This window comes from Orbicella faveolata, unplaced genomic scaffold (genome assembly GCF_042242905.1).
Source record: "Orbicella faveolata isolate gen_17 unplaced genomic scaffold, um_ofav_v1 contig_47, whole genome shotgun sequence".
Lineage (NCBI taxonomy): Eukaryota > Metazoa > Cnidaria > Anthozoa > Scleractinia > Merulinidae > Orbicella > Orbicella faveolata.
In genome coordinates this window covers 26,040,849-26,060,937 of record NW_028301577.1, presented here as the reverse complement: position 1 = coordinate 26,060,937, position 20,089 = coordinate 26,040,849, and the positions used below count along the sequence as shown (strand labels likewise).

At 40.0% G+C, this 20,089-nt stretch overlaps 2 protein-coding genes across 4 annotated transcripts; one reads left to right on the top strand and one right to left on the bottom strand.

The window, feature by feature from the left end:
* Nucleotides 1–640: 640 nt before the first annotated feature.
* On the top strand, nt 641–12,678 carry LOC110068706 (rhodopsin-like). Of its 2 annotated transcripts, XM_020776106.2 has the most exons (5): nt 2,121–2,324; nt 2,955–2,995; nt 5,368–5,847; nt 7,320–7,521; nt 7,943–12,678. In XM_020776106.2, the coding sequence occupies exons 3-5, from the start codon at nt 5,442–5,444 to the stop codon at nt 8,349–8,351; spliced, it is 1,017 nt and encodes a 338-aa protein (XP_020631765.1). In that variant the 5' UTR covers nt 2,121–2,324; nt 2,955–2,995; nt 5,368–5,441; the 3' UTR covers nt 8,352–12,678. The 2 variants fall into 2 exon arrangements, with proteins under 2 accessions (XP_089136078.1, XP_020631765.1); XM_089279952.1 differs by lacking the exons at nt 2,121–2,324; nt 2,955–2,995 and adding an exon at nt 641–768.
* Nucleotides 12,679–13,264: 586 nt separating this feature from the next.
* On the bottom strand, nt 13,265–19,342 carry LOC110068710 (acid-sensing ion channel 1-like). 2 transcript variants are annotated; one of them, XM_089279951.1, is made up of 7 exons: nt 18,648–19,342; nt 17,862–18,116; nt 16,946–17,099; nt 16,274–16,339; nt 15,398–15,587; nt 14,913–15,004; nt 13,265–14,425 (listed from the first exon to the last, which is right to left on the bottom strand). In XM_089279951.1, the coding sequence occupies exons 1-7, from the start codon at nt 19,209–19,211 to the stop codon at nt 14,295–14,297; spliced, it is 1,452 nt and encodes a 483-aa protein (XP_089136077.1). In that variant the 5' UTR covers nt 19,212–19,342; the 3' UTR covers nt 13,265–14,294. The 2 variants fall into 2 exon arrangements, with proteins under 2 accessions (XP_089136077.1, XP_020631766.2); XM_020776107.2 differs by lacking the exon at nt 14,913–15,004 and having other exon boundaries at nt 14,362–14,425.
* Nucleotides 19,343–20,089: the final 747 nt, after the last annotated feature.

Sequence of the window (20,089 nt, the reverse complement as noted above, 5' to 3'; positions counted from 1 at the left end):
TTTATTTCAGTTCTGCTGTGCAAGATTTCGAATTCCTGAAAACTCTGCACTGTTTAAGTTTCGCTTCGCCACACCTGAAAATCTGCACACGTGGGCGCACACAGTCTCGTGCATCAGTACAACAGACTCGTCTGTATTTTAAATGCAATCAATAATAATGTTTCCACCGCATGTTCTTCAGAGTTTTCCGTGTTCCGGAGGTAAAACTAGTCTCGTCTCGCTTTTATCCTAGATACGGCATCAACAACGAAAAAAACAGAAACCGTTTTACGTTATGTTTTCGGTTTACTCACAAAAAGCTGTATCATCTGCACAGTTGTGTATTTGTCGTTGTCATGGAGATCCTCGAAATGTCGGAAGAAATGGTTACTTATCTAACCCCTAAGAGCATTTGTAATTAAGCTGTTAAGTTTCTTCAGGTTGGAAATGTTTTTCAACGATTTTTGAGCCATTTTAACAGTGATTTACACCGTGATATCAAACAGACAAAAAAAAATCACCCACCAGCTTCATCCGGTCTGTAAATCATTTCAGAGTTAGACGTTAACCAATCGCATCTCTAGAAAAAATACTTAACGCATATGTGTAGCTAATTGGTTGCTGTAGCCTTGACCCATAACACTCGATGCCTTTCTTTTTTTCGGTCGGTATTTCAACCCCTTTGGAGTGTGAAGTTACTAATTACCTTAGTATTAGAAACACCTTGCTGGATTTAACTAGATTGAGAAGCCGCCCCAAGTGTAAAGCGACCTGCTTATGTCCTGTTTGGTAAGTTGAATATTTTCTGGATCTTCAAAGCAGCTTGCACTGGTTACTTCAACCAAAGAAAAAGTCTAATTCGCGTACAATTTCGCTAAAATTGGCTTAAGATCATACGTGCTTCAGACAAACAAATTTTATTGCAATTGAAAGATCGAAACTCGTGAAATTCAGTCCATGTGAAGGTGAAATTGCCTGGCTATTTGGCCATAGAGATCCTTATATCGGTATAATTCTTTATTAAACATTAACTTTTTTTCGTCGAGCGCTAACTTAGGTATAAATTTTGTTGTTGTTTTGGAAACATATACCGGTCTGTTCCTAAGCTACTGAACAAGATTCTTACGACCGAATCTGATGAACTCTTTGCTAGGTTTCCGGTCGTGGCTTAAAATGAATAAAACACTGCAATTCGAAACTTTTACTTTATTACTGTGTTTGTGCCCTTCGTTCACACGAAGACCGATATAAACGAAAAAGAAACATCTCCAGTTGCGTTTCTGGTGTGAACAGCATTGAATTAATGAATACATATATAACCGACTCTCAAGTCGCTTTACGCATGCTCAACTGATATCCGTTTCGCACGGGCAGGCCTCCTAGTTTAAATCCGTTTATCGTCTACGTATGGAAAGACGTAAATGATCGCCCAACTCTTGCGGACGCAAATCAGTTTAACAGATGCGTCTAGACGTGGCCTCTGACATGGTTTATCCACCATATATAAGATGGTATTCCATGTTCTCGAAGGAAAAAAAGAATGCTCGCTTGAGGTCTAGAAAAACGCAAGGGCGTCCTGCAGTTTTTCTTGGCCTCAAAAGTGTATTATTTTCTTAGAAGACATAGGCACACCATCTTCTATTTGGTTTAGAACATAAAATAAAAAAGCGAAATATTTACATCTTAGAGAAGCGGCGGAGATTGTAACTATAATAAATAAAGCACACTCAACTGCTACAGTGGGTGTACAGTGGTGGGTGTACAGTAGTGGGTGTACTGCATTATGACTAATATAAAATAAAGGTGTACTTTGAACTCTGCATTTTCCCGTTTTATTAAATAAACGCTTTTTATTGAAGGACAATGCAGTAACCCGTGTGCAGAAGTCTTACATTTCCGTTGCAACACAAAGATAGTACATCTGCATTCCAGCTAGACTGCAGCTGCAAACACAAATTTACTAAAAACAGTAAAATCTAGACAGAAGATATTTTTTGCCTTAGCAGTGTCTGTTTCGGAGCTCTTTTGTTCGAGATAACTTTGAATGGTACAGTTGAGCATACGTGAAAGTCCACACCAACCCGTGGCCAGTGTGAATGTGAAACTGAAATACTGAGAATATCGTCTATTAATAAGGTGAAGTATTTTCGACTGTCAATATGATCGATGTATTTGTTCCGGGAGGTTGGAGAGAGCTCCGGTAAAAAAAAATAAGGGCATAATAGCGTAGTAAAATAATATGTAAGCAGGGAGCTTTAACCTACTAATTTCATTGCATCCTGTTTGCTGTGGTTTGAACATCAAGTCAACTTTGAACTTTAAGCACACCGGATTTCACCGGCAAGGTACGTGTGTATAGATCTTAAAGCAGTTTGCAGGAAATATTCTGTTTAATTCAATTCGATTCGATGGGTAGTGCGTTGGTTTTTGCTGACAAATTCTCCTATCGTGATTGGCCATCTTGCTCCAGGGCGTCCCGGCTCTACATATCTGATTATCATCTCTCTTGGCTACAAAATCTTTGCTTGATTGGGCGTGAAATTTTCTAAATTAAATCAAATGCGACCATGAAATTGCGGATCAACGCAAACATCGGGGTGTTTGTGATGTTTAAAAGGTAATTTGCAAGCTAAGCCGGTTCACACGAATATCAAATAAGCGGTGCAAATTCTGAGTCATTTAAAATGTTTTTACTAAATTGCCTTGAACTAGAAATCTTTAGTCGATTCGATGGTCTCTGTGGAAGAGAGCCAGCAAATTAAACCGCGCTCGTGAGCGTGGGATTTCACTTTTCAATTGCTATTTTATCACCTAAAATCGCTCTAAAAGGAGGAATTGAGAATAATACGATATCCTGCCATAATTTTTCACGTCAAAAAAGGGAAGCTAATTTATAAGCCAAATGGACATTTAGCTTGTATCAACCAATATCTTGGTGAGAATGTTTAAAATGTTTTCTTTCTTTCTAACCGCAGGGTAGTACTTCCAAACCACTTTGCTAGCTTCACAGCAGTAGGTAACGTTTTCCTGAAAATTATCATCCATGTGACAGAAAGTAAAATCGCTGGTCCACAGTAGTGTTGACTTGTTATGATATGTCGGCCTTATAAATGCAATAACTCAACCGTAATCTTCAAAGTAATGCCTTCAAAAATGAAAACAAAATTGTGTCCAGTGTTCTTCGCTTTCTTACAACGATTTATGACCTATACAGTCTGTGTCCGTCTTTATAGGAAATTTTTTGTAAGAGAGAATCATGAATTGATACATAGGTAAAGCACTTGAATTTCTTTCAGTTTTCAAACCCAGCTTGGAGGAAACATTTTTAGTCGGCAGTATAAACATAGACATCTTTTAGCTTCATTTAAATACGTTTGAATGTCGTGTAATCCTACTCAATGAAATATTACCTTCTTCATGTTTTAACAACATTTTAGCAATTTGAAAACATTCAGCCTGAAAAAACAACCCTTTTCTTATTACACAGTGTATATTTTCTAATCGTAACGTTTATTACTTGATATATATTGTTATCGTGTTTTTATTCGTGCACTCGTTATACACATGTTTCAGGAGGCCAATTGGACGGACTTGACATCTAAAATTTCTTTGGCCCGAGGGAATCGTTGAGACCTAATACTTAAAGCAAACTAGAGAAAATACTTTGTGATTTTCTATGCTAGAAAGGAAATTTTAAATAATTTTTTTTTATCTTCAACACTCTTGCAAAGGGGATCTCGCATCAAATGCCTGCGACATTTAAAAATAAAGTAAATCTTTACCTGCGTTCGAGGCATCTTTCGTTTCAGTTATGTAGTCAGCTCGTCCTAGGTCTGAAAGCCCAAATAAAGGAGGTCTTTGAAAATATTAGAAAATTTCAGAACTTCCGATGGCATTCTGATAATGATAAATTTTAAAACGTCGCCACAAAAAAAACAAAAAGCACGCCTTGATTTTAAGCTGAAATTCACCCTAATTTAATATCAAAGAGCCCGGTTTTTGTCGACAGCTAGATTTCCCGCCCTTGCTTAGCTTAAATCACGTCCCCGGTGAGAGAAAACGAGCAAAGGAACAAACAAGCGCAGAAATTAATAAAACTCCCCGCCTTGTAACTAACAGGGTATGAAAATTCTCAGTCCATCCGTCACATTCAGTTTCATTTTAATTCCTAGGTATAAGGAGCAAGGCTTCAATACAATTCATAACTGGCAATTAAAGATTGTTGCATGTTACCAAAATTTTTCAAAATTTTCAAGTCAATGTATTTTCCAAAAATATTCCAAACAATTTCGATTTGATGAGAGACAATGTTCTATTTAAGTTTTCTGAAGAAAATTCTGCCATCTGTTTGGGGTACAAGACTTGGTACTTGAGCAAACGCTGCAGTATGGTAAATGGAACACTTATTTTCATTCGGAACATATGATTACTTTTTTGGAAGTTCCGTTTCTGACAAAGTGCGTCGACGGAACTAAAAAGGTGCTCCCCATTTACTTCACAGCCGGTATGGCCGGACATTTTAAAGTGAGAAACAACCAGCATATATGTTACTTATAACAATATACATGTATACATAGCAGCCACTGTACAGACCTCTGCAGAAACGAACTAAAGTCTTGGCACGGACTTAACCCGTTATTTTGATGTTTTTCATCAAGAGGGCGGATAAACATAGAGACTGGGTATGTTTTTTGGTAATAGAGTACGTGAAAAGGATTCCGTGACAACAAATGATAAAACAAACCATAAAACTTACTTAACAAACAGGCTGTTGGCTAGTTAGGTTTCAAATAATAGTTAAGTGGCTGAGACGGAAACCTTTTAGAATTCCTGACTATTCTGTAAACAATTGACCACGAGAATATATTGCTTTATTTCTTCTTAATTTTTTGTTCATCAATATTCATTGTTAATTTTCTTCTAACGAATATCCATTATTCTTCAGCTCAGCCTCAAAGGTTGTTGAAACATTTTTCAATCACTATTCTTAAGAGATGATGAAGGGTATAGGTTTTAATTAATCCCCCATCTAAGCCCTATTCTCGAGGTAATTCAGCTCAAGTTATTTTTACATATGATATCCGGTTATTCTGTGGAGAGTATTCATACGACAACATTGCCTAGAGTATTCACACGACAGTGTTGCGTGGAGGACGGAAAATCTGTGTGAGTCTGATAGGGTTGTCCAAGACTGTTTCCAGACTCTGAAGCCGAGTGTCATCTACTGGAAAATAACTTGAGAATAAGGTCTGTTTGGCGAGTGATTCTCTTATACCTCATCCTCCTTAGAACTCAATATTTCTTCATGGTTTTAAATCATTATGTAATCATGTATATTATTACGCTTTTAACCTCGATAATAATTCCGAATTGCTCTCTTTCAAGCAGAGCTTTGGCTACATTATCCGAACCTCTGACAACAAAAGAAGAGAATACGAAATTGAAGCCTTTGATCCGACACCATGTCAGAGTACCTGGGAGACAGGTCCTACTCGTACTACGGCGCCTCCATGTTCATTATCCTGACACTTGGTCTTGTCGGGAACTTTTTGACCGTGGTTGTCCTTTTTCATCCGCACCACCGCCACAAGAGCATGACCTCGCTGACGATCAACCTGTGCGTAGCAGATCTTCTTGTGTGCCTTTTTGGTTACACCGTTGCCGTCAACTACAACACGGCAGACTTTGCCAACGCCGGTGAAGCTCCCGTTCTTTGCTTTTGGCTGGCTTTCATCAACACAGTCACTGGACTTGCATCCATTGGGACTTTGACTGTCATGGCTATGATCACACATATTGGGGTTTCGAGAAATGAGATTGCCCAGCGGAGCAGGATGTCTCGCAAAACAGAGATCTTTGTGCTTTCAGGTAGGAAGCCGGTTCAGCTCTCACTTTAAGTTATGAAACTAATGGCATAAACGGAGTAACTAATGATCTGGATACCGGATGCATCATGAATCTCGTATAATTTTCGTCGAATTTTACGGGTCTCGTAGTCTCGTTTTTTTTCGCTGTCATCATGTCTTCATATCGCAGTCTCGATTTTGTGCAAGGCTAAGAAAGTCTCGAAGTACCGATTTGTGTTTTTTTCTTTTTTATTCAATCAGATGACGTCTGAATGTCTTTGAACCTGAACGTCTCTAGCTGGCATTGAAAACATTTTGAAGTCTCAGTTTCGCAAATGAAGAAGTTAAAACGTCTTGGCCTCGCAAAGAACCTCGCTAGTCTCTCCTTCTCACAAAGTCCTGAAAGTCGCAGGGATAAAAAAGTGCTGAAGCTGAGATTTATCAAGTTTTTCAACGTTTCCTTTGAAATCTTTAGTCCTCGATATCCTTCACTCTTAACAAGCCCATTTATCCAGCATTACTGGAAAGTGAATTCAGTCGGACAATAACAACCATTATTACTCTCAGATTTAGCAGTCTTTTCCTGTCGTTACTGAAAGAGGGTCGGTACATTCAGCAGGTTGTTCCTAACTGAAACGCGTATCTGGATTAACCGATCCACCTTAATGAAGCCGCTGCAATTTTAATGAGGAGAAGTCTTGGGAGGTTCTCTTTCATTCATGTGAACATGTAGACTTAAGTTCGGATTGTCGTCACTTCGTTCAGAGAGCACCAGTTACTTTCGCCGGGAGGAGGCTTGTTCGAGATTTACTAACAACAGTTCAATTAATTTTGTCGGTACTTTTGCGGGGTCGCTTCTTAGGACTTAACGCCAACTCTGTCACACCCAGTAGTGTTAAGTTGTTCCCCTAAAACCTTGTATACAATCGGACACCGAAATTTGCTTTACGACTAAAACAATCAGGCTCCGTCCACACTACGCCGGAGGAAATTGAAAACGGTGGTTTCACTCTGAGAATGCATCGAATGTTTTCCGCCCACACTACGCCGGAGAAATTTAAAAGCGCAACATTTACCTGTCATGTTGGATTTGTGTTTGAGTAAACCTCGGGAAGGGAAATCTCATGACTGTCGTGACGCCATCGTTTTCGAAAAGATCCGTTTTCAAAATGTCAAATGTTTTCCGTCTACACGAAAATGAAAAGCCGGCGTTTTGAAATTCCTTCGGTTTGAAGAGCGGCTTCGAAAAGCTTCGTGTTCGTCAAGGATTAGTGTGTGCGGTAGGCTTAACCGCAGAAATAAAGCTGCGTCTTCAAATCTTCCGGCGTAGTTTGGACGCTACCTCAGTCTTCGTTCAAACAATAACGCTAAGATCAAATGCGCCTAGACTTCTCTTTCAATGTTCTCACACCTGTGATCCAGCTGTACCATGAGCATGCGCTTCAATTAGCAACATTCCTTTAAATAGCCGTTCTAATTGTTCATGATTTCCAGGAATCTGGTTGTATGCGATTTTGTTGACGATTCCTCCAGCGATGGGTTGGAACAGATACATTCCCATTCCCTCGAGAGTCAGCTGCCACCCCGACTGGTATTCCCAGGAGCTTTCGGATCAGTTTTACATCATATACCTGGTGACCTTTGGGTTCTTCATCCCTTTGTTTATCATTATTCTGAGCTATGCTGGAGTATACAGGTACACATAGAAATATCCTTTAAGGTGGCTGGCAACAGTTTCCAGCACTTCCCAAGACTTGGAGTTTGATGAGTCGTTATAACCACTTTTTATCAGTTGATACTACAAATATAGTATCATAACACAGTTCAATCATTAGTGAACACGTTATCATTGTCGTGACACAATAGGTTACCATAACAACAATATGACCTGTTAAAAACACCCCTAAAAATACAGCTTTTTTCATCGGGACCAGGGCACAGAAACCAAACTATAGCTCAGGCCACAATTGTGAACTTTATACCCCACCCCACCGGAACCAGCTGAAAATCTTACTCTTTGCTGCATTCAGCATGTACCTACCTGCATATGCCCCCCCCCCCCCCCCCTTAGTAGCATTAAACGGTGTTTAGTGGCCTAAATAGATATTTTTTCTCAGGTATATACGAAATACTTCAGTGCACCCAGCGGCAAACGACCCAGCTCAGGGGCAACGACTACGCTCCCGACAGAGGACCATTCGAGTCGTGGTGTGCATGACATTGGCATTCTTCATCAGCTGGTCGCCATATGCCGCAGTGAGCCTTGCAGGCACAGTTCTCGGTCACGAAAGCGTCGCGCCATCCTTTTCCCTGATCCCCGAGTTACTAGCCAAGGCATCGGTGGTTTATAACCCGATCCTGTACGTTCTGCTCAACTCAAAGTTCAGAGTCACCTTGCTGCAGGTGTTTAGCTGGAGCCGCGTCAATGTCAACTCCAGTGACAACGCGGATATAGAGCAAGATGCAACCACCTCGGGCACTGTCGAGATACAGCCCCGAAACAGATCCCATCACCGAGACATGTGAAATGTTCAAGATGCCAGAGTTGACTATTAGTCATTCACAGTCATCACCGTTTTCCCCACGCATTAAAGGAGCTAAGTCACGGTTTGTGCACCTTGAAAAGTTTAGCCTGAGTTTGTCGTTTGTAGTCCGTGTTAATCTTCTCCATCCTTAACCACCCTTGTTCCTTTATGGTTTATTATTATCTCGTTAGTGTTTTTCTATACTAACAAGCTACTATTTTCAGGTTTTCGTCAATTTAAATGTAATTTTGTACGGGGCCAAAATAACTCAAAATACTGTGACCGAGCTCCTTTAATTCAAAGATTTCAGCTTTAATTTATCAACATTCCTTTCAGTTAACCTTGATAGTCGTTATACCAGTCAAAGATTTAAGTACCTCACCAGACTACAAAGCGAACGTAGTTTGGGATCTCTAAGCTTCTAAAGACACATTTAGGTCCAAAGCTTTCAAAAACACTACAAATTAGCCAAATGACACAAAAATAGATATGACCCGGGCTAAAACGTCTAATTTCTCTTTAAAGTCTTATCTTTCTCCTTTGTGACATAACGTAGGCGGGCTAAGGTCAATACTGTCAATACCGATATTTTGGGGTCGCTTCGTGTCAACAAAGGAGCTTGTCTGTGTTGTGTATTCCCCGTGAGACGGTACCTGTAAGGAGATGAGCAAGATGATAGACTCTTCCTTTCGTTTTGTGCAAGAGGTGTGATAGTCTAGTCATCAGCGCATTTCACTCATGCAAGGATCACTGCCGGGGTTCTTGGGAAAGGCGCCTCTTCCCACCCGGGAAACTAAACAAATACTTGGGATTGATGCTAATGCTAATGCTAATCAAATGCTAAAGGATAAATGGTAATGCTAATGGTCAAATGCTAATGGATAACTAGCACTGAACTGGTTTGGTGGCACACCATCCAGGGATAGTAGCGACAGAATAAGTTAGTATTTGGTAAAAACAGAAAATGAAACGGAGCTTTTACCCGAACAAGTCTAACTTGCGATGCAGGTCTGTTGCGTGAGGTGCAGGGGATTTGAGAAATGTTTTTTTTAGACGTCTACTAAGAATAGTCTCACGTTGGTCAATTTGTTAGTTTAGAGCCAAATAGTACTGTAAAATGTTTAGCTTCTACTGTTTGAAACTGGCGCTTACTTTATAAGGAAAAGAAAAAAAAAATCCCTTTCAATTTGGTAATTTTCCGCTAATATTCAATTTAATACTGAGTTGTAAGTTTAAGGCTTCCGGTCGAATTTAACAGCACAGGCTGCCAGTGTGTTGCCTTAGAGTTGACAATGGGACCCGCGTTTTGTTAGGGAGATTAATTTGTGAGTTGGTACTGTGAAATATATAGAGGAATCTTTGTTTACAATGTCTGCCTTGTTACAGAATGATTAACTTTAAATATTGAAAGAGCATGACACCCATTGGCACGATAACTGTCCCACGAGGTTTGGACCCAGTTTGTTAATACCTCTTTGTCTGACTCCGGTTTAAAACCTTAAAATTTTACAGGGAATATAAAGCTCATTTAATCACCCAGGAATTGTGCCGTTTTTGAAAGGCAATATCGAAACATTTCACCAAACTCCGATAACGTGTGGACGGTGAATCTGGATTTTTTTAATCCAATAACGTAGCAAAATCGTATCCAGTCTCTTACCGAACAATAAACCAATATGGCAGCACAACGTGTAGGCCTAGTTTCTCTAGAGTGAATCTGGATACCATCGGATGCGTGCGGACAGGCGAATTCGATTTGAATATGGTACATGTGGACGGGGGAATTTTTTAATCCGGAAAGAAAAAGTTGCAGATTCAAAAATATCCGGATATGTGTAGTTTCAAAAGCGCGTGTTTGGAGTCAATGTTGTCTAGCTGACAAGCCAGAATGTAATTCAAATGATACAACAAAGATACTTACTCCTACAAGAACAAATGAAAATTAATTAACCATGTAATATTGATTGACATATTATTTTTTAAGAATTAAGCATTAATGTCTCAAATGATAACATTCAAGGAAGTTTATAAACAGATAATTAACTAATGTAATTTTAAATTTTGTCTACAACTTTGGGCACGAATAGATGTCAAAGTGTATTTGTTTCTCGATAAGAACGTTCAGAAAGATTTACATAAACAATTTCAAAACTAAATATTTAGTGAAAGTCATTGTATTTAATTATATGATACAAACTAAGTACTCAAATACTCGTCATATTGCGTGATAGTCCCCGGAATATGGCACATTACAGTGGCTTGAAGGCCCTCCCCTTGAAGTCATTTTTATCCCCTCCCCCCTCCGCTACTGCGTGATAGATAAAATAGAGCTCAAGTACTGACGACGGCGACCCCGAGGACAGTGCCTAGTAAAAAATGAATTTATATTTCATCTTCTAGTTTTGCAATGGTCTAGATCTGTTCAGTGCGCATACTGGTCTCAGAACGTGCTCAAACTACCTATGTAACGCCAGTGTTCAATTCCAAATAAAAATTCCAAAAATTAGCCGCCGTCGGTCGCGTTTTCCAAAAACACGCATAACGTAGTCATTTCACGTTGCTGTTTTGCAGAGGACGGCTGAGAAATGTACAAAGATATATAACGCACGCGCACATCCATTGCTCTACTCATTAAACGTTTTGTTTGGTCGCGTTCTCGTTGTCGCTGCCGTCGTGGTTTGCTTAAGCTCTCTAATAGATAGATAGGTACAGTATTGGATTTCATCCAATAGCAGTATAATACTAACTACTTAATAACCGAGAGTGAGGTCGTTACGGGAAAATCTCAAACTGAGGCCTTGCCGTATTGACCGAGCGATAGCGAGGTCAATACGGTAGGCCGAGGTTTGAGATTTTCCCGTAACGACCGAACGGTCGAGGTTATTAAGTTGTTTATTATATGGCTCATCATATCAATAAAGAGAAAAATCATTCGAGCGGAAGTCGTCAATTTACATCCGGCGATGCGCGCGTCTACCGATTCATTCATCGTCTCAAACCTAGGGCAAAACTACATAGTCAGTGAATTTCACCACTGTATTACGTATTCCGTTAAAAACACTCATTTCTTTACGGAAAAGTCACTGTCACAGCCTCAAAAACGTATTTTAGTATCGTGGTACCACAAGTTGATGGGGAAGTTTTTCCGACTTTTGGGGCGAAACGTCAACGGATATAGAAAAGACAGCAAGTGCTTCAAAATTGTCCAAACCAACCGTCTTTCGGTGAAAGAAGATACTAATGTTTCAGAATGCACTGCTCAAAATAAGCTTAACTCGATCTTCGCATTCGCTTTCGACAACATATCTTCGCCTTCTTCATTCTGGGATTTATGGATGAACATTTCAAGCCTTGTGAACGTCTGCAGTTATCAGAAACACTGCTACCGACAGAAACCGCCCGATTGTTTACATCTGATGATCCTGGAAGCTGATTTACACTTGCTTGTGTCAAAGCGAGGGAATCTATTTGACGAGAACTTTGACGGAGTTCAATACTTCGGTAATTGCTGTGACTAAGATGATAACTTATAAGTTTCTTTGTGGTGTTCTGCTCAGGATGTATGGCAGATCTGCCGATGGTGTTTTTTACTTAGCGATTTTAGCTTTACTTAAGACTAGGCAAACTTTGATTGTTTTTCACTAGTGTCCGCCAAGGTTACCGACTGGTAAGTCATCTATATAAATTTTATTAAAGAAATATCTCTAAACTTTTAGCTACTGCTATTCTCGTACTGATTTTAATCGGCTTTCATCGCTTCAATGCGCTTGAATTTTCAGAACCGGGCTCTTCCTAATTTGCATAATCCGTAATCGGCCCGTGGGCATTACGGGAGAATAATGCCCTACAATTCAGTGACAATTAACCAATCAGAGCGCGCGTTATATCGGCCACAAGCCAAAGCCATATAATAAATATGGGTTATTGACCAAGTGTGAGGTCAAGATGGCCGGATATTGGTCAAGTTCTTTTTTTTTGCGTGTTTATGGACCTCGACTCCGTCTCGGTTCATAAACACGCAAAAAAAGAACGACGCCAATATCCAGCCATCTTGACCGAACAAGCTTGGTCAATAAAGGATTTATTATATGGTTTTCGGGAAATTTTTCTTGCGGGACACAGCAGGTAATCCCGAACGGGCAAGATAGCTCCATCTTGCCCGCTCGGGTAGCCAATCACAGCGCAGGATTTGATTCATCTTGCCCGCTCACGGAGCTAGCCATATAATAACAAGCACTAACTAACGAAGTATATCTAACTACCTAGGCAACAAGCAAGCTACAATGTAAAAGAACAAACTTGAAGTAATAAAAGCTGCTCTAAACGGATGTCGTGTCTAGATTCTATCGCGGTGTAGTTTAAAAATCATTTAGGGATGTTGCAATTGCTTGTCGAAAATCGGATGGCAAGCTGTTATACAACTCGACTCCGCTGTACAAAAAACCTTTTCATTAAATAATCATTCTGGGGTTGTTAAAACTTAAACTTATTTATGTCATCCCTAATCTATGTTTCGTCAGGTCGTCGCCCAGCACAAAATTGGTACTCTGGAGTCATCCAAGGTTTTATCCATCGCTCATGGGTTAAAAGTCTTTGTTTGATGTAAGTTTGGGTGTTTAAACCTGAATCGAAAGCTGTTAAGAGATTAAACCCCCGGGGGGCAATCCCATATGAAAAGGACGGGAGTTTTCGTCGGAAATTTGAAAAAGAACCCATAGGAGGTCCCAAGATCCTGTTTTTTTTTTGCGGGGGGGGGGGGGGATAGGGGGCAGGGTGGCTGGAAATGTTTTTCACTGTACCGAAAAATCTCCCACTGTGAACCTGTTGAGGCTAAACACATTAAGAGGTACCAAAACCGCATGCTAAAACTGTACAACAAGCACTCCCGACCTTTTTATATGGGAGCCACCCCCCCCCCCCTCCGCCTCCGGAGTAAAATGCACAAATGGCGTAGTCGTACTTCTTTACTAAGTAATGAATGAATGAATTCTAGCCGCGCCCACAAATCGAGATTCTGGTTCTTTTCCCTTTTTGTGCACTGTGCATTTTAGTTAACAAATAGAAGATGGTGTTCAATGTTCGCATAGGTAATCATACGGTTTCGAGTTCAATTTGGAATTAATTTGCACGAGTGAGCTTTTTGAAAACCTCACAAGTGCAATTTAATTCCAGATTGAACGAGAAAAACCGTGTGATTACTTATTAATAATATAGACATGAAAAAATTCGCGTGAAGGAAGTGCTGGCCAACTTTACCCATTCGAGAAAACTTTTTTCAAAGTTTCCGCACAAAATTTCCGTCATCATTTTACGTGATATCATTGGCTTAGAAAATTTCCTATTGTCTGTCAGCCAATCATAATCCAGAATTACGATGTGTAATTTGCACTGGTGTTACACTTGAACTACATTGCTCTCAGCCAAACAGAATCGAGTAATTTTTTTTATGTATATTATTATCGTAGAAAAGAATGCGCGCTTGAGGTCAAGACAAAACTGAAGGTGGACGCACGAGCGGGACGCATTATTTTCTTAGAAAACATAGGAACACTATCTCCTATTTGGTTTAGAATGTAGTATGAAAAAGTCAAAATATTTACGTCCAAGAAGACGTGGTGAGCGCGCTGGCAAGACTCCGATATTGAGAATACATCAGCTATATTCCAAAAGTCACGTGACGATGCATCTTGAAAAGCTTGGCATAACCATCTCAAGTCAGTAGGTGTTCATAATCCTCCACCATCATCCTCAAACGCGTCAAAACATGGCGGTTATTGTGAATAAGGTCCGTTTTGTAAGGTCTATTAACCTGGCCCGCAAAATGGAGCACGTTAGCTACTCGAAAGTTGCGATCTTCCAGAGCTATTGTTTGCTACAAAAGATAAATTAGAAAGCAGAGAGACTCCCTACTTCCATAACTTTGCGGTTTATCAACTTTCCATAATTACCGCGAAATTCGGACCTTGTCGTCGCGTCTGCACTTTCGTAAGCACAACAAAATAAAAAGATCCACAAATTCAAACACCGACAAGATACTGCAACCCAAGAAAAGACCCATGTTTCCTCCAACGTCAGCTGTGAATCAACGAACAGGAAATGATGTTAGTAATAGGTAAAGGCAAAGTAAGTCTGAGTCGGTGAAGTGGTCCACACCGCCGGAGTTTATCCTAGTTTCTACCCAAAAAAGAACGAAGTGGTTAGGAGTATTTCTATTCCCCCTGGATGGTATTCTAGTCCGCTAGATGGTTACTGCCCCCCCCCCCCCCCCACCCGCCCAGCTAAAGGCTAGAGAGCTAGAGGGCTGTGATAGTTAATTGTCTTGCTCAAGAACACAACACAGTGTCCCGGGCCAGGGGTAAACCCGGACCGCTCGATCCGGAGTCCGGCGCACTAATTTTCTGGCAACCGCGCTCCCCGCAGTAAGTTTGCACCAAGAGGAAAGAAAAACTGAGGAAAAAGTGGAATTAGCCTGTCTGTATTAAACTCCATGATGGCAGTAGTAAATTGTTTTTTTATCAATAATAACGACGACAATAACAGCACCAAAGTTTTTGTTCCTTACAGCCAAAATCATAAATATCATAAGCAGGCTTCTCTTTCGTTACTTCAGTAATGACGCTTTGGTAGAATACGTTTAGCTGAAGTACATTCCTCCTGAAAAAGAGGACACCATTTTGATATTTTAGAGCAATCAAATCTAAAAAAATTAAATAAGTAAGTTGCCAATTCCCTCTAAAAGGCGCACCTACAGTGAATCATGGTAGTTGTATTCACCAAAACAAATATCCAGGCCAAGATGGTGAATACAACTACCATGATTCCCTACAGACGCATCTCATAGAAAGAATTGGGCATTATGCAGTTTTCCTAGACCACATAGGAAATACCAAGAGATTATCAAGGTACTTACCTTGATAATCTCTTGGAAACACTCAATAATTATATCTCGTGCTTTCACATTTCACTTACGTCGTATCCTCAGATTTGTTTTATGACAATTCTTCATTGCCTTAACTTATTTTTCAAAAAGAATCAAACTCGACGTACCTAAACATTGCTTCGATCTCACTCCACGTCTTGTCAGTGGCATTGAGAACTACGGATTCATTGATCATTCTTCTGACCAACATTGGCAGCAAATGTCTTGAAGGATAACTGGAGCTGGATAATTGGACTTCGTAATGAATAGTCTCGCATTTTATCGGACAGTCACATTCCAAACTTCCCAATAACTTGCCTATAGAAGTTTATATAACAAGTCAAATTACTCAAATTATTCTCACATTTTGATTGGGTCTTGCTTATAATCTATTGGAGGACAGACGTCTGGATGACGTCATCAGCAAATTTTTTCCTTCTTTATTTTATAAAAGAGATAGATTCCATGTCGCCCTGCGTCTGTTGACCTGTTCAGTAATAGATCACAGAAGACGTCAAAATGTGGTAAAAACGTCAGTGACACACTCGGCTATCGCCTCATGTGCCACGTTTTTGTTTTTACCACATTTTGACGTCATCTGTTATCCATTACTGAGCAGACGCACCGCAACATGGATTCTAATATTTGTTAAACGGATAATAATTTTCTCATTCTGTGAATGGTTCGTTTTCGTATTCAGTTACCGACCCAGTGCCCCGTAGGATTCCCAATTTCTCACAACCTGCTCCCCACAGTCAGGAGAGCAAACGGCAATTTACATTAAAAATAAATAAATTCCAGGCATTTGCGGGCTTATTTTCGCCAGGGATAAAAAGTTTCTTTTAAGTCGCTTGACCTCATTCAGGAATCGGGATGGGTAACTCCCATTTAGACCCCATTAAAATTCGTCTACGCTTAGAAGATAAATTCTGCATCGTTATCGAGTTCACCTGGACCCTGCAAGGAACAGAGATCTGAAAATATAAGAGTGCTAAGTAACTTACCGTTCACAGGAATGACACAATTCAAGAGTTCTTTGGGTCCACAATAACTCAGGTTTTTAGTTTCGTCTAGAAAAACAAAGGAACGCCACAATAGATTGGTAATTGAAGCACGCTATTTCGAACTTTCAGGGGAAACGAAAAACATTTCGAAATAGCGGGAGTTCAGAATAGCCAATAGTAAATGACTGAAGAGCAAACCCAAGGGAAATAGTTATGAGTTCAAAGTAACGGGGAATTGGAAATAACAGAGTCCGAATTACTGGGGTTCAACTGCATCAGTAAGTCACCTTAGCGAGGGGGTGCGAGGGGGGGGGGGGGGGTTGGAGGATACAAAGTCTTATACAGGAAGGCTCCGCACCGAGGTCCGACCCCTTACCCTGTTGAATACCATTTTGACAGAAAATGAACCCCTTCCGTATACCTTTAATTAAAAAAAAGTACCCCTTGGTTTTCGGGCAGAGCCTCCCCGTATAGGCCATTTTAGGGACTACTCTCCCTTGGAGGTTGGGGGACATCGGGAGACTGGGAGTTCTGTCTGGCAACCTCGTTCCCAGGGTCTTTTCCCTGGCTTGGGGGTGGGGCCCCACCCCCAAAGCCAGGGAAAAGACCTTGGGAACGAGGTTGCTCTGTCTGGGACATTTCAAGTAAATAACACGCAATTCGTCTTCTCACCTAACTGAGCCATGCCCAAGGTTAGACAGTGACACCTGTCAATTATAGCTCTAGTCCAGCACTCTAAGAAGCATGCGCTGTGAGAATAGGTTTTGAAGCTCGCCAACTTTCTTTCGCCACATTTTGATTTATACGGAGGTCCAAGACGAATAGTCTGGAGATAATTTAAATAAAACCAACTGCATTATACTGCTATTCACGTCTTATTCTTTTAGCTTCACTCGTTTTTATAAGAATATTGTTTTTCCGGCCAAGGCTGAATATTTTTATTTTGCTACTAATTTTAGGCTGAAATATTCATATGAATATTCTTAGATTATAGCGTACGATATTTCTGTTTCCGAATGTATTTGGTGTAATTAATTAATTAAAGTAATTTGTAGCCAGCCTGCAGGCATTAAAGCCTGACATCACACACATAACGTCTTGCAGAAATGTTATTAACATCGAACACACGGCTCGTGCTGTCTTTTTGGCTAGTTTAGCCGTTTGGAGAAAGGAAGAATTTCATACGGTTTAGTTAAAAGCAAATAATTGTATTGTATTTCTATTTATTTACACATTTTTATCACACAAAATTACATTCTTTTCAAAATTTCAGCATCGAGTTTATTCTGAAAATAGTCTTAAAATTTCGCAAATTTTAGCATCGTCGACATTCCTATAAAATACAGTCTGATCTTATGAAAAGAGAGTGCATATACTTGAAAAGCACCTTAAAATGTGCATGTCGTTCATGTGGTCACAATTTTATAAGCAAGGACATTTTAACTACTCGAAATTATATAGCAACCCCCGGAAGTTAGAACTAGGAAAAAGTTGGTCAATCGAAAAGCAAACGGGCCGTTTAAAACTTGCGACTGTACCGTGTGCAACTAGAATTCAAACATGAAGGCTGTTTCAAAGGTTTCATTACCTTATGACGTTGTATTCGAACAGTGTTACTAAACCCCGGAGACACATCTATCCCATGATTCTCCATGTCAGGCCATTCACTTTGATCATGAACAACCATGCGAAACCCTGTCCCTTCGAACACGTTAAACGCTCCATAATACTGCTCGGGCTGTGCGTTGAGTTGAAGTAGAAGTCCCTCGCTCCTTCCCGCAGAGGACTGCTCAAGTAATGGGTAACCAGGCTTGCCAGAGTTAAACGTGTAGCAGAGACCACGCTGAAAGAAGAAAACAATAAGAACGAAGTAAATTAAAAAAAAATACCTATTTCGTTTGCTGCCAAACCGATTGTACAATTTGTGTTATATATACCAGCTCAAACATTAACTGATTATTTCACACTTTTTATTACAATGATAACGACGATTGTTTTGATTATTTTTTCCTCTCAGTCTAACAAGAAGTACCTATTTTGTTTTCTACAATACGTTTGGCTTGATACCCTAAAAGTTTTGAAAAAATATACCTCGAACAGTGAAAACATTTTACCGATTTTATCTTCAATAGGATCAAACCAAGATTTGCTACAATAATTACTCCTACTATTCTAACTGAGATGGTTCCCTCCTTCTGCGAGTGGAAGCGGCTAATAACAGGAAAAATATAATAAACATAAATGGTATAGTCATATTTGATACTATATACGCTTAGCTTAATATTTAGGGGTCTACTCAAGTGTTAAGTGCAAAGCTAGTAGTGACGACGTATGCGTGTGGAGAAGAAAACAGCCAAGAAAACGTAGTCCTTACTAGTAGAGAAACAAACACGAAGAAATCCTTTGGGCCGCATAGGCGTCCGTGCCAACGGCACAAAGATAACATTTCCGATATGTTATGGCCAGCCTCTTTCACCACGCGCTCAAGGTCTAGCGTAAACGGTTCGTTCGCATCATCGTTCAATCTCTCGCCAAACACTACAGATTCCATTTTATCCATGAACTTTTGAGCTTCGGTTCCCAGTATCTTATCTTTACGCAGCATGTTAAGATTACAGATGGTCACCGCTGGAAAGGTAATTTTCTCGTCACGTTGTTGTTCCTTCACCGTCACGGAATCGTGGTCCGCAAGCTTAGAGAAACCATATAGACATTGCATAATCAACATTGCAAGCCCAGTTACCAGTAATAAACCCCACACTATTCGTCGTATCAGCGAACAGGATCCGAGAATAAAATGGAATCCATGAAGTGTCGTGTACGAAGCAAACTCGTCGAGAAGCTCTGATGAAGCAACGATTCCACCTTCGTCTGCATGTTTTGTCTGTGGTTTTTCCTCGCCGCTTGCTTCCAGTCTAATATCTTCGAGTGCCATCATTTTTCTTGTTCTGTATGGAATTTTGTCAACTGTCTGGACCTTTGCGGAGAAGAGCAGTAAATTCACTATTTATTCAGATTAAAGTTAAAATGTCCGCCCTAAAAAGCTTCTTCAAAATGGCTGCTGTAAGGACTGTAAGGTGGGAAAAAGAAAATCACAGCAAATAAAAAACTACATATTCAAATTTTGTAGTCACTTTAAATTTCAATTACGCTTTAGGTAGACCCATGTAACGATATATTTTATTCAAAGTGACTGCTATTTTTTAAGCCGCAAAACAATTAAACTGAAATGACAAAATGAACGAGTTTCTGTCAGTGGCAACGACAGTGGCCGGATTGGGCCAAAATCAGGAGAACTCGGTTTCTGTTAAGAATGTCATAATTTGTAATTTCAGTTTTTGAAAGAGAAAAGTCCCTTCAGCCAGAACACCCGTGGATAAATAAATATTTGAATTCCACAAAATTGGAATATATATTGACTACCTTAGGACTTTATCGGTTTTATCTACTTTTTTCCACATTAGAATATCGTACATAATCAAAACTATAACAAAATTCTCGAACGTGATTGGCTATCAGCAGCCCAATTTGAGCATTAATCGGACAGTGCACGCGTCATGCTTGTAATTGGACAGTACGCGTCATTTTGCGCGCGCTGTTGCGGTGCACTTTGTTGAGTAAACTGCTGTGTTTTTCAGCATACATAACGATGTTTAATCGTTGAGCGCTCAATCGATGGTTTGTTCGTTTTTCGAATTTTGTCATAGTTTTGATTAATTGGTAACAGAGCTTCGCGCCGTCCAATTCAGTCTGTAATCATACTCGTGATTAACAAATCGGACTCCCGCTTCGCGGTCGTTCGATTTTGTTTATCAC